Here is a 24889-nt window from a genome sequence, read left to right on the forward strand (position 1 = left end):
TTCCCAGGTGGTTTCATCAGGGACCAAACCCTCACAATGGAGCACCGGACTGGCTCTACTCCAGCGGCTACTGGGACAGGGACTACTCTCAGCTCCCAGACATCTACTAATTACCTCCCCCCATGGTGTAAGGGCGTCCACTCTGTTCACACACGTCCCAAATCTAACTCAGTGCCGTCTTTGTTCTTGTCTATATCTACAGTATGTGTGGAAAGTTGCCCTGGGAAGGGCTTGGAGGTTATATAGCTGTTTATTCGGGGAAGGACATTATGTGAGGATGTACAATGGCTGGCTGGTCAGGAAAATAATGAGAGTGGATGAAAGAGAGATATCTGACCGGCTGAACAGATCAACTCAGGCGAGGGGAACCTGTGAAGGTTCGACCGTAGCTGGTTTATGGTTGGCAAGAGTGAAGAACCATGCACACCATCCATAGCCTATAATGGTCTTCCTTAAAGCACAAACATTGAGCCTTCAGTGTGATTTTGCTGTGAACAGTAATTGACCAAGTAAATTTGCATTTATCTCCTAAAATAGGTCTGTTCTGAAACTACAGACTGCTATAGGTTTCTCGTTTGTTTTTGCTTGCTTTTTATTTGTATTTATTTGACTTTTTTTCTTATTTTTGAAATGACTTCAGTAGAATGTGATCCATTATTTCTCTATTTCCTTCTCAATATTCTCTTCATCCTACATACTACAGGGATTATTTGTACAGTACCAGACATTTTTACTTGAACTCTCTCTCTCCTCTGTATATGCCATTTGACAAAAGGTGACAGACTTGTTACTGCAGCTCATCAGACTGTTGTCAAACTCTGAACTTTTAAAATAACATTGCTACTAGATTTCATAGATGTATGTATTTCTGACTGTATATCTTCACATATATTCTCCTGAAAGGAGTTAATTAGCAAGTGCTAGTTTTATAGGCTGACTGTAGTCAGCACTGTCTCAGAATGTTTTTTTTTTTTTTTTTTCAAATTTATTTAACGCTGCATGTACACAGTTAATTTATAAATGGAGAAGCTTAGAGTCTTGCCCTAGCTACAATGACTTTTTGTCCAGTGGCACACAGTTAATATTTGTTGACTACTTTATTTGTTTAGTGCAGTTTAAGATGAGAGTTGTGTGTGTGACTGCATGTGTTTATGTGCAGACGTGTGTGGGTGCATCATTACATTTATTCTAAAGTATGTATCACTTTGAACCTCTTACACATCTGTAATGTCAGCTTTTAGTCAAGTCCTTAAAAATCTCATTGATAAAGAAATGAATATGCTTGGTGCAGATCCCAAAGTGCTTAGAGCATCTGGAAATGCTGTAGATTTGTCAACACCATCATATTATTAAATAGAGAACACTTGTTATGAACTGTACCTAAAGAAGTCATGAAGCTGTAACTTGACATGCTATCCACTTGCCACATGAAGTTCTGCAGCTGTATAAGATATTGGGATGAAATGCCAACTAAAATATGACTCCCATAACACCCCCAAAAGTAATAATAACTGACTTCTCTGCCTGTATCTAGACTCAGCTCTACCTTTACTATGCAAACATGTACTGCACACACAGCTTTCCGCTGACTCCCCCTGGTGGCTCATCTGTGCACTGACAGCACTCCTCTATTTCTTGACATGTAGCTGCTGTGTAAAGTGTTCATAAAAATTGTACTATAAAAATTAGATTAGGCCGTCGTGGCCTGATGCGTGTTTGTTCTTAACTTATGTCATTCTTTGTCAATATCATGAAAACAAAGTAAAAAGCATTTCTATTGTTGCTAAATAAAGGCTTAATATTAACTTTATATCTCTGTCTTCTCATTGAATTTGACGAGCAATTTCTGAAAAGCCCTAAAGAACAACAAATAATGCATCTATATCCATATCAGCTTTATTGACTGTTCAGGCTCAGTCTGGCAAATATGTGTCCATCTTGGTGCGTATAATCTCCCACTTCTACTTGCTCTGGTCAGCATGGTGTGTGGCAATGCGGACCACGGCAGGCGAATAGACGGTACGGCCCTCCTCGGTGATGAGCTGCAGGAACTGGGCCTGACCGCTGCCCCACTGAGAGCCACTGAGGCTGGCCGAGGGGATGGAGAGGGACAGGATGCCCGCCGCGTCGTCTCGTCTCACCCTCACCGCCGACGAGGCGCCCCCGGGGGCCCCCAGGAGAGCCGTCTCCTGCTTCATCCTGTCATCGGTGCACAACAGGAAATTGGGCAGACTGATTTCCACGGTGTCTGTGTCTGGGAAGGAGGCTGAAGGGCGAACTGAGTCCGCAGCAGTGGCGGCCTTAGCTGAGGGGGCCACGTCTTGGGCTCTTTTTTGGTGTTGGGGGTGGTCAGCAGCCTGGACGGTGCTCTCTCGGGGCCATCCAGGGGCCTGTTGGAGGTTGTGACTGGAGGGCTGAGGAGACTTCTCGGCCATGAGAACGTGCCCAGGCCCGAAGGCTCGGATGTAGGCGCTGCCATTGAAGGGCGGGTGGAACAGGACCTGGGTGCAGAGAGTGCCCTCGTCGCTGCTATGGGGCAGATGGTACAAAGTCCACATCTGATCGACCGAGGTCTTGAAGACTGTGTCGACGGGAGTTCCTCGTCCAGTCACTGCATCCTCAGTGTGTTGTTGCTGCTCCTCAGCTGAAAAGCAACATTCAGTAAAACGAAATAGTTTCACAGCCATTTTCCAAAACCAAATCACTCAATTAACACACTATCTTACAGCAATGGAGGTATTCCAATTGTCCTTAGATCAGGATGTATGAATATGACTGTCAGGTGAGATCTGAGAGAATTATCAAGATGCGCCCCAGTGGGTTAACCATTCTCTACCTTGTACAATTTCAGTCTGTATGCTCTTTGTTGGTGGAGCTGTTGTCTCGTCTCCAGTGCAGGGGGGGGCTGTGAGCTGGCTGCCTGAGGCAGGGTTCTGATCTCCCTGCATGTCTCTGGCTGTCTCGTCCACACTCACGCATGACACCTGAATACTGGCATGCACACAGCCTGCAACAACAAACACGCCACAGCAAATAAAACCACATCTGGAATTTGGAATCCTCCTATCATATGGGCTCGTTGTAAATGCTCATCATCTTGATTATGGGTCACACTATGTAGTTTAGAATGAATAGTTGCATGCAGCCATATCATTTATCCAGTTGGATGGTTCCAAAAGACACTGCTAGACGTTCTGTGTATGATGCTGCCAGGGGGTAGTGTTACCTAACACAGAGGAGGTTCTTGGTGGTATTCCAGGGGAAGTCCCCCTGTCTGTTGTTCCTCTGGATCTACTCATGTCCCCCTCCTGACTGGGAACTGCAGCCAATGTTATATTAGTTGAATCGGTGGCCTCTACTACGTCTGGATTTTCTTCAGTGGTAGTAGTGGTGAATATCTGAGCAGGTGCATCGGCTGCAAGCCCTCTCTCCTCAGAGGGGACTTGTTTGAGGGGTGATGGCTCTAAGATGTCAACAACAGAATCAGATGTCCCTGTGGTCAAGCTTAAATCATCTGTCCCTGTGTTGTCATTCACTGTTGCCTGACTGGACACGGTGGGAAAGGACACTCTGTGGTCTACACTGTCCTCTGCCGGCTGGCATGGAGATTCTTCTGTGACGTCTCCCGAACGTCCAGTCGAAACTGCCTCCAAGTCCTTGGGGACAACAATTCCTTCTATTTCAATCCTATCAAAGGTTTCCGTTTCTGAGCTTTCAAGTAGTCCACTCTTTAACAGGAATCCTTCACTGTCAGAAGAATTAGTTTTGTCATTAACCACAGATGAGGTACAAGAAGCTCCATCAACAGATGGCTGCAGTGCTGTTGCCTCTTCTCTGGCCAGCCCAATAGGGAGAGGTGAAACAAGCTCTAACTCCAATAGTGCAGTCTGAGGTCCCTCTGCAACAGCAACCAAAACATTATTAATAACTATGTATGTGGATAAACATTAATGTCACCAGTAATGCTCCAGATTAAGTAAGTGTTGTGCCATTACTACTTCTGAATAAAATCCTAAATGCATTTATTCCGAGTCTATGCATACCATGAATACCATTTTATGAGTATTACCTGGTTCAGGACAAGTGACTGGAGAAAGTATGGGTGATGCATCTGTCTGCAGTGTCTGTGGAACTGGTGCTGTCTCAGTAATCTTACTCATGTTCTGCTCACAGGAACTGGTGACAACAGTCGTGCTGTCCATGTTCTCCTCTACTGGTTCTGAAACTAACCTCTCTGTGGTGTACGTTCCACAACATATCGGTGTTGCAGACTCCACATTCTCTTGGAGCATGTTCTCTGCTCTTTCCGGACATTCAGTGTTGTCACTTCCAGAACTTTCAGCTAGTAATACTAATTCTACAGCAGTAGCAGGATTGAGAGCATCTTCCACAGATGGTTCTTGTACTTCTGTCTCTTCATCTCTCTGTACAGTGCAGAGTGGTGAAACTGTCTCACACGGGATGCATGCAGTATTAGAATTGAGAGCATCTTCCACAGATGGTTCTTGTGCTTCTGTCTCTTCATCTCTCTGTACAGTGCAGAGTGGTGAAACAGTCTCACATGGGATGCATGCAGTGTTGCTTGCATTCAGATCATCCTCATCAGCAGTGCTGGTCAGACTAGTGTGCTCATCGACCGAGTCTGATGTTTCCTCAGGTTGATGTTGTCTGAAAGGTGGAAGTTCAGAGTTGTCGAATGCCGAAAACTCACGCATTTCCTTGACTACATTCAAATGGTCTGCATCAGCCATCTCACTCAGGTTCATCTGAACAGGACTGCCCACAGATGTCACATTTTCCAATGTGTGGATGTCAGCTGTCTCCACAGTGCTGAGAGGAGACACAATTTCAGCCTCAGACATAACAGTCTGAGGTGTCTCTGTAAGACAAATGTTTTCTAGTTAAATACTCTCTTCCTGCCATATGACATATGATGATATAAAAAATAAAAAATATATTAAAAAAATTATATAAAAATTGCACGTTACATTGCAATAATTATTTTTACACCACAAAATCATATCAAACTGCATTTACACTGATAGTACAAACTGTTTGGTTTGACATGATTTTGTGGTGTAAAATTAATCTATAACAATGTAACGTGCAATTTTTATATATTTTTTTTTATATATTTTATCGACATCGTAATGATTAGATAGCAATGATTATTTAGCATTACCTTTATTTATTTATTTACCTGCTAAACAAAAAGGGTCTGGAGAAACATCCTGTGATACACCTGCCTGCCTCATGTCTCCATCCACATCAGTCACACCTTGAGATGGTGAAGTTAGTCTGTAACTGATCTTAGAAGCACTTCCAACAAACATGACAACAGTACTTACAGTAATTCACCAAAGGACCTTACCTGACTCAGCTACTCTCTCTAGAGATATTCTAGGAGGAGTGTCCCTTTCAGTTATCTCCTCATCATTTGATAGACTTTCAGAAGACTCTCTGTTACCTTCCAATACCCCAACAACCTCCGCTACACACTCTTCTGACAGTTGTACTACCATGGATTTGAATTTGTCAGCTGAATCAGCCCGGCCCACTGTTTCTGCCATCAGTGATTTTTGTTTATCTTCAGACTCGTCAGACAGATCATTCGAGCTCATCGGATGTGAACCAGGCTTTGCTGAACTGTCAGCTGCTTGTTCAGTTGGACCTTCAATATCACTAGTTGTGATATAATTTTTTGCTGGTTCAGGTGGACATTCTATGACTGTGAAACATATCAACAGGTCAACTCATTATGGAGTGTACATAATATTTACTTGCACCATGCATATTAACAAACAAACATACCTGTTATAGAGGTCTTTGGAGATATTCTGGATGACGTGTCTCTGTCTGACTGCTCTGACTGGTCATCCACTTTTTCAACACTATCCTCAGTTTTCATCAAATGTGCTGAGAATACTTTGACCAGGCTGCGTTTTGATGATACGCCCATAATCTTAAATAATTCTTGAGATGCTTTGAAGGACAACAATCAGCTTCAGGACTTCAACAATCAGCTTCAAGCTTTTTATTAGGAAGACTAATAACTATAACTAATATTGTAGAAACTTGTGCAGATGAGTGAGCAGGTGTGTGTGTGTGTGTGTGTGTGAGAGAGAGAGAGAGAGAGAGAGAGAGAGAGGGAGTGTGTGTGTGTGTGTGAGAGAGAGAGAGAGAGAGAGGGAGAGTGTGTGTGTGTGTGTGTGTGTGTGTTTCAAAGGCCTACCTGCCATTTTCAGTGTTTCTGCATGTTTCTCCATGTCCCCTGAGTTCTCTTCTTGTGCTGTTGGGATGAGAGGCTTGTCTACAATCTCTGAATTCTGCAGCTCACCAGATTCTATATCCACTGCAGACTGTGGAGGAAGACAATCCTCCTTGGACGGAACTCTTTCAAACACCACCATTCCACCCGAGTCCATCTCGAGAGCACACTCCTCTGTCCCATCCATGTCAGTCACAGAGGGTGTGCTGGTGACACTGAACCTCACAGAGGAAGCTGAAGTGGGGCGGCTGTCAAGTTGGAACACTATCGCATCTGGAAGTTTCTCTGAGTGAACTACGATGACATCGGCAGAAGGAGCCATTGCAGACTCAATCAGAACAGTTTCCTGGACCTCGGGGAAGTCGCTTGTTGATGGAACCCTCTGGAAGACTGCTGACTGAACCCTAGCTAAAGGAGGGTCAGCAGGGCTGGTTGGACTCTTAGGCTGTGCCAAGGAGGGCTGAACATCTATCCGCTGACTGATATCCAAGGCATCATCCGCCAGACGGCAGCTAACAAGACTGGTTGACTCAGTGGGGAGAAGGTCCTGACACATCTCTGCAGGCTCCCCACAGGGTAACATGGCCTGATCTGGAGAATCTCGCCAACTTTTCATCTGAACTTGGCCACGCTCTAATTAACATGAAAAACGTTTCTTATGTGTAAAAACAGCTTTAAAAATACAAAAAAATGTACTAATGCATGCACCAATCATAAATGATGTAGGACTCAGAAACGACGGGATTGAGAAAGAGAAGAGAATTACAGTCAGAGATTGATATTGAACATGTAACAAAACTGTAATATTGCTCACAAGAAGGCTCTAAGTCTTCAATATCAGCCATTAATTTAAAAATGCAATATGTAATGAGGAAAAGGCCTATCAAATAAAGGGTTAAGGTAATAAAACTTCATTAGTGAAAAATGTCATCTTACCTCGCATTTTCTGATAAAGATGTATGACTTGATGAAGGTCGTGGGAAGGGGCATCTGAATGTAATTTGTGCAAACAAAGAAATTTCATTAGGCCTAAGTAGCCATGCTGTAGTTCACTGATGTAGGATAATAGTATAAAAAGGAACCGCTCTTTTTATAGGCCTACAGTATTTGTTGCCATTAGCCTACACGACTTACGGTCTCTGTGCATTAGGAGGTCCTTGCAATACGCAACGATAAACTGTTGTATATGCTGTGGTTCCTCAATTTTTATCGCACGACACACACATTCCAGGATACTCTTCAACCCATACGGAATCAAGAGCGTCGGGCGGCAGACATTCCAGCACGCCATCTGGGAAATTAGTATCGAAAAAAGTAAACGCATTAGGCCTACCACACATAGACCTTCATCACACGACTTTATGCAGCGTTTGGCCATCACTGACCGTCAGTAGGCTACCAATAACTAAATATTTAGAAGTAATAATTCGTGGAATGTATTTTACTGAACATAATGGCATGGGCCTACTTTGACAGGACGAGCTAATCCAGCGAGGACCACAGGACACTAACGTTAGATTCCTCCAGATAGAATTAATTTATAAATCTGTCACCATCGCCTACGTCACAATCCCAGTCGTTGATCAACGAAATTCGCCTGCGAAGCAAATGTAGGCTATTTATGCTTTTATCCAATGATTTCATTGAATCCCTGTTGTAATGGTCTATCTCATCACATTGTTTATCTTAAGAGGTTAGTCGAATAAAAATAAAGGCAAGGTTGATGTCCCCGGTCCGTGTAACGCTTTGCAGTGCTTTGTTCTATTTGCTCCATCCATCCAAATAAAAAATGTGTTCAATAATCCAATTTTCATTTTTTTTTACTGGTCAGCAAATAGATAATTGCTGCTATTTTCTACATTTGTCATTAGTCACACAAGATAAAGAAAAAAACAGAAACTGGATTGGAAACAAACGTAAAATTCAGTTAATATTGGATTTTTGCCTCTTTTACCGTTTTTGTTGGGCTGAACCACAAGCGTAGGGGGGGTGACCTGATAGGCCTACATATAACAGAGCGCGCAGTGTTGGTGATCCCATTTTATCAGCGGATGTAGAGATGGAGGGCTATCAAACACAGTTCAGCTTGCATCAAGTTGCCAAGTGATTGATAATGTCAGCTCGAGACCAGAACTTCAGATGCAGAGGGAGACATTGCTGCGTCCTGACACTTATGAGTAGGCTAGCCTACTGTTCTACTCATCTCTCATAGGTAGAGAAGAGCTGTTCTGGGAGGCTTTGGAGACGTACATGAGCATTACCAATGGACTTGAGCCGCAGTAGCCTACAGGCCAGTGTACTGTAGGCTATTTGCTGTTGAAATTAATAAATGGATAAACTGGTAAATTATTCACGGTTGTGTCTTCGTTTAAAGTGTTAAATAAGCAAAAACGCCCCATGTCAAACAGTGCTTGGGGTAGCCTATTCATGGGTTTCATCAGGTCCCTTTACACGTGTATTAATCAAGCACCATGCAGTCTGCATTCATAATCAAGGTGCATGTATACACCTGTGGAAAGGGACCTGATGAAACCCATGAATAGGCCTGTACTGCTCTGGGCCTGTATAGCCTAAACTGACGGATGGCAAAGCAATCTGCTTTGGTGAATTGTTTGCTATGGTAGGCTATGGCATATGGCCATGGTATTCAAATATAGCCTACTATATGTTCAACATAGGTTGAAAGTTATGTTTAACGTCCCATCTCCCAAAAATCGGCGAAGTTTTATTTATTAATCTATAAAGTAATGAGTAAAAAGCACGAAGAACTTCAGGCGGCGCTCTCGTCGACCAGCTAGATGGTGTTCTCCCCCCGGTGCTTGTGGTTCAGTCCAACCACAAGCGCAAAAATGGAAAATTGAAAATTTACGCATTATTTCAATTCTTAACGTCTGAACAGAAAACCATAACTGTGCTCAATTGAAAATCAAAATAAGCATCAATAACCCCTTTACTGTGCCGTCCTAAAGAATAGATAACATATTTTAAAGCCTATTTTTATATTTTTTTCATGTGAATTCTGAAAATAGAACACAACACTGCAAAGCATTACACGGACCGTCCACCATAAGATACTTTATTATATTAATTAGAAAAGTCTTTATCTAGTTGTCTTCTTACAATCTTCTGAATCCATCTCTGCATACTAGATCTGTAAGAGAAACTGAGAGAATATATGAAAAGATTAGCCTACTGCTTTGTAGTGCTTTGCTTTTTAACTGTATATTGAGGGCATTTCAATTTTAAATTATAACAATTAAAACTAATTAACAGCAGGTCTCTGAGGCATATTTAGCCTAACTAACGAATAAATGTCTCATTAAAATTTAGTCTGTAATTAATAACTAGTATCATTAAATGGATCACAAATTTTGTTTAACTAATGATTTGATGATTGATGGTTTAAAACACATAAGCACACTTTAAGATTAATTTGATTAGGATGCTTAATTCAATTAGGGGGGAAAACATAGGCTACATGCATCATACATTAAGCCTTCAGTATTCTTATACCTTCTTTTGTTTTGCACAAGTACTTGTATCGTACCTGCTGATTAAAACTGGGGATGGATGTGACAATTTGGATTGTATGGGCACCTCCTGTTTGGTGCGTTAGAGGTTGGCATTTCACCCTCCCTCTGAGGCATGGGTCCAGGGTAATATGAAGCACAGCCAAATGCAGGGGGGTAAAGGGACCTGGGACATCCTGAGGGAGATTGTTGGTTCACGGGTAACAAGACAGGGTCAGGGGTACTGGTGGAGTCAGGACTATTGGGGGTATTTTGACATGGAGCGGATGGGACTTGGCTGGGAGCACACACCCTCAGAGGATAGCCAGGTGGGGCATCATGGCATCTCCTGGGCATTGCTGCTCCCATATTAGGCCACATGAAACAAGGACAAGGAGGACACCAGGGGTATAGCCCCTGAGGGGGCCAAAAATGGTAAAGGGGAAAATGTGGTGGAGGGGGGAACCACACGGATCCCGGTCGATAGCACCCATAGAGGGGCCCATGGGGAGGGGGAGGTCGATGGTAGTGGGCTTCAGGTGGCTGGCACCAGTGTGTTCCAGCCGGGCCAGTACAAGTTTCAGGCCGCTGCTGTGGCTGCAGCTGTAGGCGAGACTGAGACTGAGCACTGTTAGGGGGATGCCTGTCCCCATCTCTGCTGTCATAGGGAGCCCACCTCTTTCTGTCCTCCGTGGTGCCGTCGCTGGGGCCCAAAGAACTTTCCTTCAGCTGAACGGAGAGTTGCTCTGTGACAGTGTCTGAGAACAAAAAAATAGATATGTACATTATCCATGTGAACAAATATCTCACCATGTGTGTGTTTCACTAAAATTACCCAGCGAGAACATACCCACACTGGGAGAACAGAATCACCCCTTTCATGAACTGACTCTCACCTGTTGTGGCACCAGTTGGATTGGTCTGGGCGGCCATCGCTGTGGAACAAGCTGAAGGTTTCACTTCATGCTGTGCATTGGTGTTTGTGTGATTCCTGGGGGGATCTTTAAGTGGATGGACACAAGCGGTGCCTCTTGCCCCTTGATTCAGAGCCTGTTTTGGAGATTCTGGAAGTCTTGTCCTTGTGTCAGTTGCTTTTTGTATTGACAGAGAACTTTTAGGACACAATGGGACTGAATCCACTTGGCTTTTCACTTGAGCAATCTGGTTGGCAAACAAAGCATTCAGCATTTTAGACTGGGCACTGGCATCAATTCCTTTGATAATTTTGAATGGCTCTGAAGGACAGGTATTTCTCCCAGCACTAAGGTTTTGTTTGCCCTCTGGGTGAACCTTCTGCTTGGTGTCTCCGGCAGCCCTTCCAGGATTATTACTCTTGACCAGAGAGTTTGGTGGTGCAGTTGGTGGTACATTTGATTTTGCTCCGTTCGTGTTGTTAGTGTCATCATATTGATGTCCCCATGAAAGCAAGTCTACTTCTCCAGTGATGCAAAGTTCATTATATTCATGGTCAACATTTGAGGTGACATTATACCCCTCTTTCTTGAGCTCCTCTTCAAATCCATCTCCACTTATTCGATCAGCTGTTTTGAAGAACATACATACATACACATACACACACACACACACACACACACACACAGTCAGTAAATCTATTTAGACTGGATTGACATGGTAGAAATAGATTAAATGGCTGAGCCTGACTGAAAGAGATCATTCAACCTACCCAAATTGTTGTGGAATTCTCGCACAAGTTTTCTAAGGTCAAATGATTCATTTTCTGTAAACCAACATCACAGTATCAGCAGGTTGCACAAACTAATCAGGTGCCTGACAGATCAACGTTCTAGACTGTGATAAATCCAATAGCTTCTAACGTTAACGTTAACGTTATCATTATGCAACTGTAACTCACAATAACTAAAGTTAACGTTGATTAAACATGGGTCCTGCTGCCTTAAATTATGTAGGCCTATTTAATGTGGTTTTGTTACCGGCTTTGTATTTCATCAGTTCCGTGAAGTAGTACCAGGCAAAGAATCCAAGATTACTCGGTCTTTTCTTCAATGCTGCTTTAGAAAACCCCTCCAGAAGTGTGGGAAGGCCGCTGGGGACAACGTTAGCATGCTGTTTTAACATCCTTTCTCGTCCTTAATGTGATGCTTATGTAAAGCAGAAACGTTAGGCCTTTTTAGCACTGCAACCTTAGCATTCGAAGACGTCGATATATCCTTTAGAAATATAGAACATAATGAAAAGACCAGCGTGATCATTTCTTCGCTAACTGCCTGACCATTGTTGTTTATGTTTCAATTTTATGTCGCTGTGATACGGTTGTTCTACAAAATTCCAACCATGGTTCTAACCAGAGCCATACAAGAACGTTTCTAGGTCAGTGGTTCTGATCAAAGATTTCAGAGTGGATTGTAGCGCTCTATTGGTTCTAACCAAAGATTCTAGAACAGAGCTCTGTTCTAGAATATTTGGTTCTAACTGTTAAAACAGGAAAATGTAGCCTACAAACAGGCGACTCACTCAAATTCGATTAAGTGTGGCTGTCTGACTGCTTTCACCTACTGTAGGGTACTGATTGTATGAATAACTGATTACACTTTCGCTTTTCAGCACCTTGGACAACACCCTCTGTCAAGCAGGCCAGGCCTAGCACATGTGCATCATGACATGCTTGATCATTTTCAGCATTCCACGGATTAAACAACAACAAGAAAACATTCAGTTTCTTATGCTTTTATTTATCCAAGCATTATTACTATTGATAGTATCAGGATATGTGCATGTGTATAAAGTATTCATTTTTTCAAGGAAGAATCTTGTGGTGGTTGTTGTCCTGTTGTCCTGTTAAGTTAAATACATTGTTTACAGAATTAATTACAGACAGTAATTTATAGATTTATGAAAAAATAACTTCATCAGAACATATGGACCTACTTTTTCACAGTAATTTCAATTGACCAATGACACATTGGTTCACTTGGTATGCACTCCCTCACATTGTCTAAGTCATTGCTGGCAGCGTATGTGGGATTGATACCACGGACGATCACTGGTGAACAGGCCGTGTTCCCTTGATCAGAAGTCACATGATAGAACAGAGGTCGACTGCACTCAGGATCACTACTGAAGGGGTCTACTGGAAAATAGATTGACAGATACTGTTTGATCCAGTTCCTTTGTGCACCTGATCTTGGTGTCTCTTTGTTTGTATTTGGAGATGTGTCACTGGGTTGGTTTCCCTTCCTCTCAGCGTCCTCGTCATTCACAAGAACATAATTTGGAGTGTTGATGAGGTGGACGTGAGACAGGATAGATGGCTTGGGTAACTGTCCTCTCTCCTCCTGACTTGGTTCCGATGGTTCCGATTTAGAGGGAGGAGAATAATTTCCTGACATGGTTGTTTGGTCCTTATTCTTAGGGGATTCATAGCTGTCGGGCTGTGATGGTGAGGGGTTGCTAGTTGGCTGCTTTGCTCCGGTTGTCATCTGGTGGAGAGTCCAGACCTGGTTAACAGAACTCTGAAGTGCTAAGTTTATATCTGGACTGTTCATCTTCAACCCAAGTGTGACAGCTTGCAGTAGCGCCTCATCTGGATGTTAACAGTGAACAAATATTTCACAAGATGTGTAACCTCTATAATCATTTGAATTTGAAAATGAAAGATTAGAAAAAAAAGATTAATTTTAATGAGGACCTGCTTTAGCATGTCCAGCGTTAGCCTCTAGAGTTTTTTGAAGGTGTCCAGGGCATCCTCCAGTGCTGCTCGATACTGTGATGCCTGTTATTCTTGACTTTGAAATATCTGGGGAAAGTAGAGATCACTGAAAACACCAAACTGCTCAGTCCTCACACACACCATCACATCTCTAAATTCAACAATCTCTGCTACTACCTGCTACTAGTAACTGGATCATACAGTGTATGCAACTGAACATACAGTGTATATCCAATGGTTTATTGTACCAGAGTAGTCATACACAAAGTATCTGTATTCCATACCTGTTTGTTTTTTCAACTGAATGGACTGCAATATTTTCTTCATCAGCCTGTCTCTCTCAGCAATGGCCGCCTTGATGGAGACTGCAGTTGTGGGTTTTGCTTGGGTTCTTTTCAACATAGGCTCGTCTGCCATTCTGAAAGATTCCATTAACTGGATGGTTTTTATGGTTTCCTGTGTGCCTGAACTCACTGAGGTGTCATGGGCACACGGTGTGTCCTGTTCAGAAAGATGTGTTATCTCCGTCTCTCCAACGTGCTCTGATGAGGTGTTTTCATTGGTTAGAGAAGACAGGTCATTCAGTGAATCAGTCACATCCTGCACTGAAGGCACTTTGTGAAACACCACCACATCAGGGCCAACGTTAGTCTGAGAGCCTGACCCATCAGGTCTCTGTTCCAAAGCTTCCACACTGGAATGGGCGGGTGAGGGACAAGGCCGCTGGTCACTGTTTTGGAAAACGATGACGTCAGGAAGGTTGTCTGAGTGAACAATGATCATGGGCTTGGACGGAGGCCTCATTGCTTGGATCAAGACTAAGCTTTCATTGGATGCCCCCTTCTCTAGAGGTCCCCTCAGGAACACTGCTGACTGGACAGATGAGAGGGTGCCCTGCGCCTCCGTCTCCAGGCATGGAACATGGATGCTGTCCCAAGAACCATCTGCACCTCCTGACACCGAACGAATCGGGGCATTTTCAGCAATGTCTGAACTACAGACAGGTTCTGCATTCACAGTCGGAGGTGTAGGCAAGGATGCTACTTGGACGGGACGTGCATACGGGATCTCATCTAGCACGGCGTCAGAGAGGCAAGGGGCTAAACTGGCAGAACTTACTACACAATGTCCTATATGAGAAAGAAAAGACATGGAATAAAGACTAAGCTATTCATAGTGTCTAGCGTGACCATATGATAAGAAATGTACACAGCTACATCTCATTTGTATCCACTTCACTGTTTAATCAATAGCAATAGTTATGCTGCAGACTATCATTGTGGACAGGTAACAGTGAAACTATACAGTTACAACAAATGCCTTCATTCCAGTGGTGTTTCCTCCAACATTTCTTTGAAGAAAAAAAACTCTGATACACTAAAATCATTACAATAGCTTAAGAATGTTTTCCACAATGTATTAGCTATTTTTAAAAGGACAGCAATCCAAACTTCATACATACCTTTCATGAATCTCAGGAGAGCTGTTAGATCTTGAACGGAAAGCTCAGGGTGTTCTGTCAAAAAATACCAGTTATCACATACATACTATAATAAAACTCAGCATGTATTTGTCCTTTATGTCAAGCCATTTATAGCCAGCATACAAAGACATTGTTTACATGCACACGTGGGCAACACACCTTTCCGTAAGCAGAGAAGCTCATTGCAATAAAATGCCATGTATTCAGCTATATTTGATGGCTCCTCCACCATCACTGCATGACTGATAGCCTTTAACACACTCTTTAAGCCATATGGAATAATGAGTGTTGGCAGAGACTTCAGGATCTTCTCTGGAGATGCTGTCTGTTAAACACAAATAGGGTAGCTTAGGTGTGTCGTAAAACTACTATAGATCATACTGACATTATATATTACACAAAAAAAATGGATGATGAGTTAATCTGTCTAGTTTACAGAATATTCTCTCAGAATATATTGCGCCCTACAAGTTATTCATCAACCTACCCCCATGGCTGCCAAGTTAGCACTCTGGCATGCACTGTTTATTCCATGAGTTATGAACTGTGTCACAATTGTGGGTGTGACTCATTAACATTCTTTTTAGACATGTGACACAAACCAGCTGACTGTGTTGGTTGGAATGTTCTTTGCCACTGAGTTATATTAACAGCAGATGAGCTGTCCAGGGTTCAAGGATACAAGGATACAAGGAAGTTTATTGTCACATGCATATAGTTACTGGAAGCAAGAAATGCAGTGAAATTATGTCTGGTGTCAGCCTATTTGTGCATTTATGGGGGGGGGGGGGGGGGGTGTAAAAAGTGCAGTAGAAGAGGGGTTTAGTAGATTAAGTGGCAAGGGCTGCATAAGAAAGGTGGGGGAGGATTGGGATTGGGGGGGGCACCAACAAGGAGCACCCAAGAGCAAACTTCCAGGGTTGAAGTTGAGTTAATTAGCCAATATTATTGGAGGGTATTTGGCTTCGTCTTTGTTGACTACTGTCTGAAATAACAAATGGTGTTCATGAACATATGTTTGTATATAATTATAGTGTGATCACATGGTAATATAAATGCTTATTCCTTATTTAATGTGTTGTAGCCTACTGTATGTCTGTTGTAAGTCTTGCAAATGAGTCAGGTGTGAGGCCTACCAGGTGATCAGTGGTTAATTATCTACAGCATACCATATGTCTGGTCCCAGTGTGTGTCCTGCTTATCCAGTTCCAGTTAAGATGAATTATTGAATGTTTTGTTTACTTTTGTAGAAAGTAGAACAACCAAGAACATACTGTATGTCCTTTCAGAGCCCTGGCCTCATATCCTGTGTTGCCCTCTGTGTTGGGCCTTCCTGCTTTGTCCACCACCAGCTCCTTGGTCTTGCTAAACCAATTTGCCATGGTTTAGAAGTGATGGCTACACTCTCTAGAGCTAGATGGTCAGTGAGCTACAGTAGGGCTAAGTAGTAAATCTCCTAAAACTTTATATGAAAATACTTTAGTCTAAGTGGGATAATTAGAGATAGAGACATAAAAACAAATAAAACAAAAGGTCACCTCGATCATCACATTAATGAATGCTATCCACAATTGGCCATGCCACTGGAATATTGATATATGCCATGCCTCTCACCACATGCTGTGCGTGTGAGCTAGGAGCAATTAGCATGAGCTGCGTTTATGATGATCTGAAAACCTTCAATGGCATTCCCACTGGGTTAGAGGCATCACTAATGAGTGTTGATCCATTGAAAGTGACTGGATCAACGGCTGGCTGATCTCATCATGAGCCTTATGCCCTTGGCAGTTTAAGGCTAGAGTGCCTGCTCAAAATTCATAACCCTGCCAGGATATTTGGTAGGTTCTTTCGTTATGTCCCTCAACAAAGTTTTCAAAGGTCTGCACATACTGTATACAGACATGATTGAATTTGTAGGTACTTTTACAAGTTATTGAAAGAATACTTAGATTGCTTTCACACTGGGTCCGTTTAACTGGACCGTACCCGAGTGTGATTACTCCCTGTTAGCCCTGTCCCAGCTAGTTTCTGTTCACATTACATTTTTGTTTGCTGACCTGGGTCTGTTTATGTCATAAACACTAGCTTCTATTTATCAATATCGCTTGGCAATGTCACAAAAACAACCATTTATTTCCTGGTTTTGGAACAGATAGCATTCAAACTGCATCGGAGTTCTAACAAACTGTACCCCAGACCATTGTTTTCTAGTGGACCCTAGTCTGGACCTGGGTTTGGTGGCCAAAATCTCTAAACCATCGATCCAAATGAACTTGGATCCGGATCAAACAGTCTAGTGTAAATGTGTCGTTGTATATGAGGCGTTATATAATATTATTGGGGACTCTCTGGGGGCCCTCTGTCAGAACCCACCCCCACCCCGCTAGTGGCACCCCTGTCTGCATGGCTTTGGTATTTCATAAAGTAAAGCAAAGAAAGTTTGAAAAGAGATTATTTGGTGTTTATTTTATGTATATATTCTAAAATGTTCCTGACAGATTTGTAGGTACCCTTAAAAAAGATGATAAATGATTGTATTATAGTGATGTTTAAACTTGTTTGACCTTAACTAGTATTGCAGATGTATTTGATATTGTCTTTAGTCATTTAGCCTATATAAATGGAGAAAAGTAGTGACTGCAGTTTGGTATCATTGTGTGTACCTAATTGAACATGGACCAGAGAAATCGATCACTTTTTGGACAACAGTCGACTCCTTGAGTAGTGGAATTGGCTACGATGCATATTGTCAGAATTCTTCAGGAGAAATGTTCTTTGGATTGAAGAAAAGAAAGGGGAGCTTTTTGACAAGTCACATCAGAAAACAAAACACACAGAACACACAGAATCTCAGGACTAAAAACTGTAGCATACAGCCCAGTGTCAGAGAGCTCAGACTCAGGTCATGGGTCACACACAGCTAAAAACATCTAAGAATGGTTTGATGATAGTGGACTGCTCTAAAGTGACCACCTATGAGTCAAGCCCTGAATCCCATTGAACATCTCTGGAAAGAGAAGAAACATACAGTGAGGAACGTAGCATTCAAACTGCAGTTAACCCTTAAAGGAGTACCGTCACACCGGTGTGACGGGAATGTTGGGAAATGAACGTTCTAAAGAATATCTGGGTTCATTGAATTCAACATAGAATTTTAGAACCTTCAATTGTTGCGGAACTTAGAATGTTCAAAAACCTACACCTTTAAGGGTTAATACTCAGTAAGAGTGAGCAAAACCAGCTGTTGACAGATGTAGAAGGCTCATTCAGAGCTAGATCAAATGTTTGTTGTTAACGATTACCTCTTAAGGTTTCACAAAACACTATTTTGTGGCAATGCCATTTTTGTTTATTTATTTATTTATTCCATTTGTAAAATCAAAAAAGTCCACATTTGCATTGAAGAAGGAATCCTGTATCCTTGCATATTAAACAATGCTGAATATTGCTATTTTTTAGGTGTGTGTGTGAGTGTATGTGTGCATGTGCGCATTTATGTGTGTGGGTGTGTTTATGCGTGTTTGTGCGTGCATGCATGTGTGTTTATGTGTGTGTGTGCGTGTTGATGGTAATTTTGATACTGTACCACAGATGAATGAAGACCTAGTCAAACCAATGGGAGGAAAATCAGGAACAGAGTTTATTTACAATGATGCGCATCAAGGGAGAGAAAGCATGACTTCACCTAAAGATCTATCAGCTGCTCTAACTAGCTGTAGACAAGGAAATAGTTAGGGTTTAAGCACACAACAGCAAAGGATAGATAAACATACAGTAACAGTGGCAAAGTCAGGAGCCATCCTGTCTACCCTAATCAATGATGCAAATGGTTTTTGATATAAAACAGAAAACAAGAAGTGATATCAACCCTGATGCCTTACATTATCTATGTTTAGGAAAACAGTACAGATATATCATACAGGGTCACGATGCAGGAGCATACTTTTAGTGTCAAAGTGACCTACTAGTGAGAAATGCAGAACATTAAACCACATATTGGAATATTGGACATAATGCTCTATTCCACTTTCTCTCAGTGTGTGTGTGCATGTGCGTGTGTGTTTGTGCGTGTGTGTTTATGTTTGTGTGCGTGCGTGTGTGTGTACCTGTGTATGTGTGTGTGTGTGTGTGTATGTTTTTGTGTATGTGTCCCTGCATTTGTGTATATGCGTATATGTGTGTGTATGTGTGAGTGTGTGTGTGTCAGGGTTGTGCAAAATTCCAGAATTGAATTGAAACTGGATCTTAAATTCCAGTTTAATTCTTGAATTTCCCTTGCATTTCAATTGAGGTAGAAAACAGGAAGCAGAATTGCAATTCGAATTTTGCACAACCCTGGTGTGTGTGCGTGTGTGTGTGCATGCGTGTGTGTGTTTTTGTGTATGTGTGTATGTGTGCCTGTATTTGTGTGCATGTGTCTTTATATGTGTCTGTGTGTTTAAGTGTGTGTGTCTGTGTGCGTGCATAGTGTACAGTCACTAAATGTACACATTACACTTACACATTCATTTATTGTATGGTCCCCCCATGAACGGAATTCCACAAAATTTGGCATACATTCAGAGGGTGTCATCACAATTAATTTAAAATTTTTGTACATGTTTTGAACATGCCAGCCAAAGATACCTGCGATTACAATTCCTCATTTTTGCTTTTTCATTTTTAACAAGGTGCCGCTATACCTTAAATGAGATGGGATAGATTGAAATGGCCCCTTACCAAAAATGTGGTCATCCTAGGCCCTACGGTTCTCGAGATATTCACAGAAAATGGTGTCCGGCCTAACCTTTAGGGGGGTCTGGTGTGGCGGGTGGACGAGAGATCAAACCGAAATCCGGGAAAAAAAACAACAACTGGTTAATGTGATATGATGACATAAAAAGACATTGAAAAAATTGTTGGTATTCTTGGTATAGGTAAAGCTACATTCTATCATATTTTTCACATAGGCAGCCATGGCCTACTGTTGGCCTACTAGCGCTTCGGACTTGTAACCGGAGGGTTGCCGGTTCGATCCCCGACCAGTAGGAACGACTGAAGTGCCCTTGAGCAAGGCACCTAACCCTTCACTGCTCCCCGAGTGCCGCTGTTGTAGCAGGCAGCTCACTGCGCCAGGATTAGTGTGTGCTTCACCTCATTGTGTGTTCACTGTGTGCTGAGTGTGTTTCGCTAATTCACGGATTGGGATAAATGCAGAGACCAAATTTCCCTCACGGGATCAAAAGAGTATGTATATAGTATATATATATATATATATATATATATATATATTTTTTTTTTTTTTTTTTACTGCAAGAATCTTAAATTAGAAAGGTTCTAGCCTTTACATAATGTGGTGTTTATTTTACATTCTCAATATCTTGTACTATCAGATGTAGAAATGTACTAGTGTAACGGGAAGCTCACAAAAGAAACAGATATTTTACTGCTCATTGTTTTTATTTTGCAAATTTGCTTTCTGAATCAAAAGTTAGGAACATGTGTGCTTGTGTGACTTTTCCAAGTATGTGCCAGCTTCCATAGCATGTCTAGAGGTTGTAATTGATCCTGTAGTCTGTCATGACAAAGCAAACACATGTCAATTCACAGCCCTTATACAGAATCTACATCTGTAAAATATTAAGAAGCTACTGTACATCATATTATTTGATTGTGAGATCACTGTTCATACCGTGGCAGGTCTCTGTGGCTGCGTTCTGGTGTGTGCAGCTTGGTATGGTGGTGGCCTTGGTCAGCCCGCAGACGCTTCCACAGTGTCCGCCCTGGCTAATCACCTCCTGGTGGTCACACGTGGTGAGCGAGCTGTGGCGTGGCTGCAGTGGTGTGCACGCAGGCTGCATGCAGCAAGAGTAACGGCGGTCGGTGGCGCTGGGAAGCACGCGGTGGCTGCGGAAGTGCTCGGACGAGCAGCCCTGGCGTGGTGCCAGGGGGCCCAGGTGGTGGCCCGAGCAGGCGGGCTCGGCCATGTGGTGAGGGCGCAGGCTGCCGCAGGAGGAATGGCCACAAAGCTCGTGGTGGCAGCTGCAGTACAGGCCGCAGTCCTGGTACATGGGGATCTTGGCGATCTTCTCCAGGCCACACTGGGACATGGATGGCAAGGGCTGGTAGGGGCAGGTGAGCAGATGTCGGCCTTGGGCACCAGGAGGAGTCAGGTGACACAGCCTCCAGTGGCTGGCTGACCCTACGCATGGACAGACACTGGCCACCATTGGCTCAGAGGACCTACTGTGCACTAAACACAATAAAGAGAAATTCATTAGTACACACAACATTCTTTTTTCAGAAGTCTGTTTACATAGAAAACTGTATCCTTGCATTACTAATCTATCATCAATTATATTATTAATAATATAATCTATTATCAATTCAACTCGGACTTACGTGGGCCACAACTGCAACAGGAGACGTTAGGCTGTTGTCCATTATTTGTGACACCTGCAGCTGCTTGATGCAGTAAAGATGGCGAAGTATGAGCTGCGGGTTCTGCTGCCATGGAAACTCCCATCGGGCAGTTACTGAAGGGACGGCGCACCTTAGAGAACCCCATGTGCCCCTGGGAGGTAGGCCTGGGGGCATGTGTGGAGTTTTGAGCCTTCTGGGCCTCGGTGAATGGAACAAACGTGCCAGCGAAGCTCCCCGTTCTTGACAGCTGAGGGGTTGTGGCCCCCACAAAGCCGGGGCTGTTGGGTAAGTCTCTGGTGACCAAGGGGATGCACATGTATGGGGAGGTTTTGATTTCCTCGCCTTCGCTAACGGCCTGGGGAACCATGCCAGGGGTCATCACCTCCATCGGTGGAAGAGGAAGATACACCAGGTACGGCGCCCGGATCTCCAGCGGTGGAGCGCTGTTTGCCTGAGCAGAGGCTGGCGTCTTGTCCTCTTGAACGGCACAGTCCGCAGGCAAAGGTCTTATTAAGTCAGCGATCTGGATGGCGGCTGCTTGGGGAGACTCAGTCTCCGCTCCAGCTGAAACCAGGTTCTCTGCGGGCCTTGGGGCCCCAGGTTGCTCCACAGCCCCAGAGTGGCTGGTTTTACCTTCAGCCATAGCAGGCTCACACGCCAGGCAAGGGGACGGTTCCTCTGCACTTGTCTCCAGCACATCTGGGATGGCAAGACCTGAGATCAGATTCTGCTGGAGGGTCGTCTGCGAACCAGGGGTTCCATCTGCGGTTTCCATGGCAACTTCAGCAGCAGGAAGTTCGGCTGAGGTGTCATCTGTCATGTCTGATGCAGAGACTTCTGCGTCAAAAACAACAGACACTACATGAACAGTGTCCTCAGGTGATTGATTCTCCTCTTCCTTTGATTCAGAGGCTCTCTGCACTTCATGGGTTTCTGCACTGTCTTTGGTGACGACTGATTCAGCTGCATCTGCCACATCTGTGATAGTGGTCTTATCATCACACACTAAAGACACGGCTGAAATAACAATGTTTGATAACGAACTCTTCTGAGCAGCACAGTCCAAACTATTCTCACAGGCAGAAGCCTTCTCCACAATTTGGATTTCGTCAGCAGCAGAGGGTGCAGCAATGCTTGACGCTGAACTCATTTGCTCCTCCTGGAAAATAACAGGTGCAGCAATATTTGATCGGGAGCTATGCTGAGAGGCTATGCTTGACGCTGAACTCTTCTGAGACGCAGACTCCTTCACTTCCGCAGTTATTTGCTCCTCGTGGGAAATAACAGGTGCAGCAATATTTGATCGGGAACTACGCTGAGAAGCAGAGCCTCTATTCCTTTGGGATGCAGAGTCCGTCTTTGTTTCAGCAGTTGCTTGATCCCCAAAGCTTTCCACAACACTTCTGGGAGCTACGAGTTCCACAGACTCCAACATCTTTGCCATCATTGCATCACCAGTGTCAGGGCTGCTGCAGTAGGTGAGAGGAGCTGATGCCGTGGCAGTGTTCTCTTGGTTCAAAGTAACAGCCTCCATTCCAGCAAATGCAGAGTCAGGCCCACTGTCACTTCCTTTGATGTCCGCTTGAAACACAATAATCTCAGGTACTTCTTCGGACTGGACAACAATCTGCGCCACGTTGGGAAGCATGGATGTTTTGATGAGGACCGCATCCACGTCCACGCCGATCTCGCTCAGGGGCACACGCTCAAACAGGGCTGAGCGGATCTGCCCGCACGGAGAGCCCCGGTTACTGCACTCCCCCGTCTGACTGCTGCCACAGCTGTTCCCGGGAGAGCTCTGGGGGGTCGTCCTCCGACGGAACACTGCCAGGTCCATGGCCATCTCGTGAGTAATCGGGCCTGGTGACAAAGTGATCACATTGGCAGAAATGATCCCATCTAGGTCACTCTCCTCGATTTCAGCTTCAACACTCTCTGAAGGGAGAAACTGGGCTTTGGTGAGCTCCTGTGCATCTTTTCTTGCAGTTTCATTTAAGTCACCAGCAGGGAATATGGGAACAGGTCCAGTCTGGTTGATTCGGGCTTCATACAGCAGCGGGCCCGCTTCCCATTCCTTAGAATCCACACGGTGAACTGTTTGGAGTGATGTGCCTTTGCGATTCACTGGGAAACAGTAATGACATTATTATAATTGTATAATCTACACTAGCTAAACTTGAAAGCAGAAGATCTGATAGGTACAATAGCTACATATAACCCATTTATCATAACACATTATTTGGAGGTGAAACTGTAGCCTATGCCATTCCTTATTGTCTGTAAAACAACAAAACTAATTTGCCGTACTTACACAGAGCTAATTGTGATCGCTGGAATTCCTTCAAAAGCTCATCAAAACTCAAATTTGGATTCTCTGGAGAGAGAGAACGAGAGAGAAGAAAGAAAAATTGAAGTAACTCGAATTTACATTGTACTTCGATGGAGTGAAAAGAAAGATTAATTATGTGATGAGACTTACAGTATGAGACTATATATACTAACCAGCTCTGAAGGTCAAGAGAGCCTTGAAGTATTCTTCAGCAAAATGTGGGATGCTCTTCGGCTTGTATCTCACCACGGCTCTGCTGAATCCCTCCAGCATATGTTTGAGTCCATTGGGAATCAGAACTTTACGCAGATGAGTATACATTTTCTCCGGTTTGTGGAGGTGTAGCCCACTGACCTGTCCTGACGGCACGGTTAACACATCTGAGAAATGCCCTGTAGCATAGGCGCTATTATTCCATCCCTAGGTAATACGTCACGTTATGGCCACTGTGACATACTGTAGGTGCGTCATAATAGTCTGCAAACTCAAATAAACGCCGAATGTGAAGAAACTTTGTTAAAAAGTTCAATGTTTGTTTTGGACACTTATTACCACGATATTCTCACGTCTTACTTCTGATTGCTTTTTCATAGCCTATACTTGAAAATTAACCAAAAAACCTTCGTTAGGCTACTCCACAACCCACTCGTAGCATAGCCTAATCACTGTAGCTTGCAAATGGCAATACGGCGGCTGAGGAAGTTCAAGGTTTCCCCTTCCATTCTGAGGACCTGCTGCTCATCAGTTGTTTAGAGCAGACTGCTAAATTCAGAAGAAATGTAGCTGGCATTTCACACGCCGTTTTATGTCATTTGTCCATGTTTCATGTTTTCTTGTAACTTCTCCGAAGTAAACTTTTTTTTTTTTTTTTTTAAAAGCAACACTGAATGTAGTAACACATATTTATCCTAACAAATTCAGCATTATCATTTTAAAAGCACACTAAAAGTATGCCCAATTCCTTTAATTCCCCCCTCAAGAAAACATTTATTTGGTTGTTAAGTGCTTAAGTGTATCTGAAAAATCATTGTACTGCTACAGTACATGCAATGTGAGTTTGTCTTTTTAAAAGGAGGCTCAAACCTAAATCTATATTATCATGTAATTTATTCAACAGTTGGATACATCTCAGACCAGGGGACTGGGTTATATATAGTGGTGATGTCAAATGCCTAGAGAAGGCCTACTGTTGCCTTTACCTGCCCAGGAA

The 24889-nt window shown here is 43.3% G+C and overlaps 5 protein-coding genes across 11 annotated transcripts in view; 1 reads left to right on the plus strand and 4 right to left on the minus strand.

The window, feature by feature from the left end:
• LOC121713785 (oxysterol-binding protein-related protein 1-like) overlaps positions 1-1810 on the plus strand; it is a 30509-nt gene extending 28699 nt beyond the window's left edge. For all 4 annotated transcript variants that reach the window (XM_042098715.1, XM_042098731.1, XM_042098725.1 and 1 more), the window contains one exon: positions 8-1810. In XM_042098715.1, the coding sequence (XP_041954649.1) occupies positions 8-110 (103 nt within the window). In that variant the 3' untranslated portion in view covers positions 111-1810. The remainder of the gene's footprint in view (positions 1-7) is intronic.
• LOC121713802 (calcium-binding tyrosine phosphorylation-regulated protein-like) overlaps positions 1-12076 on the minus strand; it is a 30073-nt gene extending 17997 nt beyond the window's left edge. Inside the window, exons 1-6 of one of the 4 annotated variants that reach the window (XM_042098760.1) lie at positions 11730-12076; positions 11462-11515; positions 11068-11318; positions 10674-10938; positions 9816-10535; positions 9324-9431 (exon numbers count right to left, since the gene is read on the minus strand). In XM_042098760.1, coding sequence (XP_041954694.1) covers positions 9823-10535; positions 10674-10938; positions 11068-11318; positions 11462-11515; positions 11730-11874 — 1428 coding nt within the window. In that variant the 5' untranslated portion in view covers positions 11875-12076 and the 3' untranslated portion in view covers positions 9324-9431; positions 9816-9822. Of the gene's footprint in view, positions 1-9323; positions 9432-9815; positions 10536-10673; positions 11319-11461; positions 11516-11729 lie in introns of those variants that run through there. The other 3 variants (XM_042098753.1, XM_042098768.1, XM_042098776.1) reach the window with 3 other exon arrangements.
• On the minus strand, positions 1883-7831 carry LOC121713777 (putative GPI-anchored protein pfl2). The gene is made up of 11 exons (XM_042098704.1): positions 7737-7831; positions 7403-7559; positions 7205-7258; positions 6233-6901; positions 5812-5982; positions 5372-5728; positions 5201-5278; positions 4070-4879; positions 3227-3898; positions 2837-3007; positions 1883-2644 (listed from the first exon to the last, which is right to left on the minus strand). The coding sequence occupies exons 2-11, from the start codon at positions 7557-7559 to the stop codon at positions 1962-1964; spliced, it is 3822 nt and encodes a 1273-aa protein (XP_041954638.1). The 5' UTR covers positions 7737-7831; the 3' UTR covers positions 1883-1961.
• Positions 12077-12467: 391 nt separating the features above from the next.
• Positions 12468-22069, minus strand: LOC121722130. The gene is made up of 8 exons (XM_042108610.1): positions 22065-22069; positions 15436-15443; positions 15108-15273; positions 14928-14981; positions 13750-14595; positions 13445-13552; positions 12685-13339; positions 12468-12591 (listed from the first exon to the last, which is right to left on the minus strand). Exons 2-8 carry the CDS (start codon positions 15439-15441, stop codon positions 12546-12548), a joined length of 1881 nt encoding a protein of 626 aa, XP_041964544.1. The 5' UTR covers positions 15442-15443; positions 22065-22069; the 3' UTR covers positions 12468-12545.
• On the minus strand, positions 20369-24076 carry LOC121722114. Its single transcript, XM_042108609.1, has 5 exons — positions 23853-24076; positions 23662-23724; positions 21330-23474; positions 20620-21180; positions 20369-20502 (listed from the first exon to the last, which is right to left on the minus strand). The coding sequence occupies exons 1-5, from the start codon at positions 23998-24000 to the stop codon at positions 20477-20479; spliced, it is 2943 nt and encodes a 980-aa protein (XP_041964543.1). The 5' UTR covers positions 24001-24076; the 3' UTR covers positions 20369-20476.
• Between the last annotated feature and the right edge of the window lie 813 nt (positions 24077-24889).

The sequence above is a fragment of the Alosa sapidissima genome, chromosome 1 (assembly GCF_018492685.1).
Source record: "Alosa sapidissima isolate fAloSap1 chromosome 1, fAloSap1.pri, whole genome shotgun sequence".
Taxonomy (NCBI): domain Eukaryota; kingdom Metazoa; phylum Chordata; class Actinopteri; order Clupeiformes; family Clupeidae; genus Alosa; species Alosa sapidissima.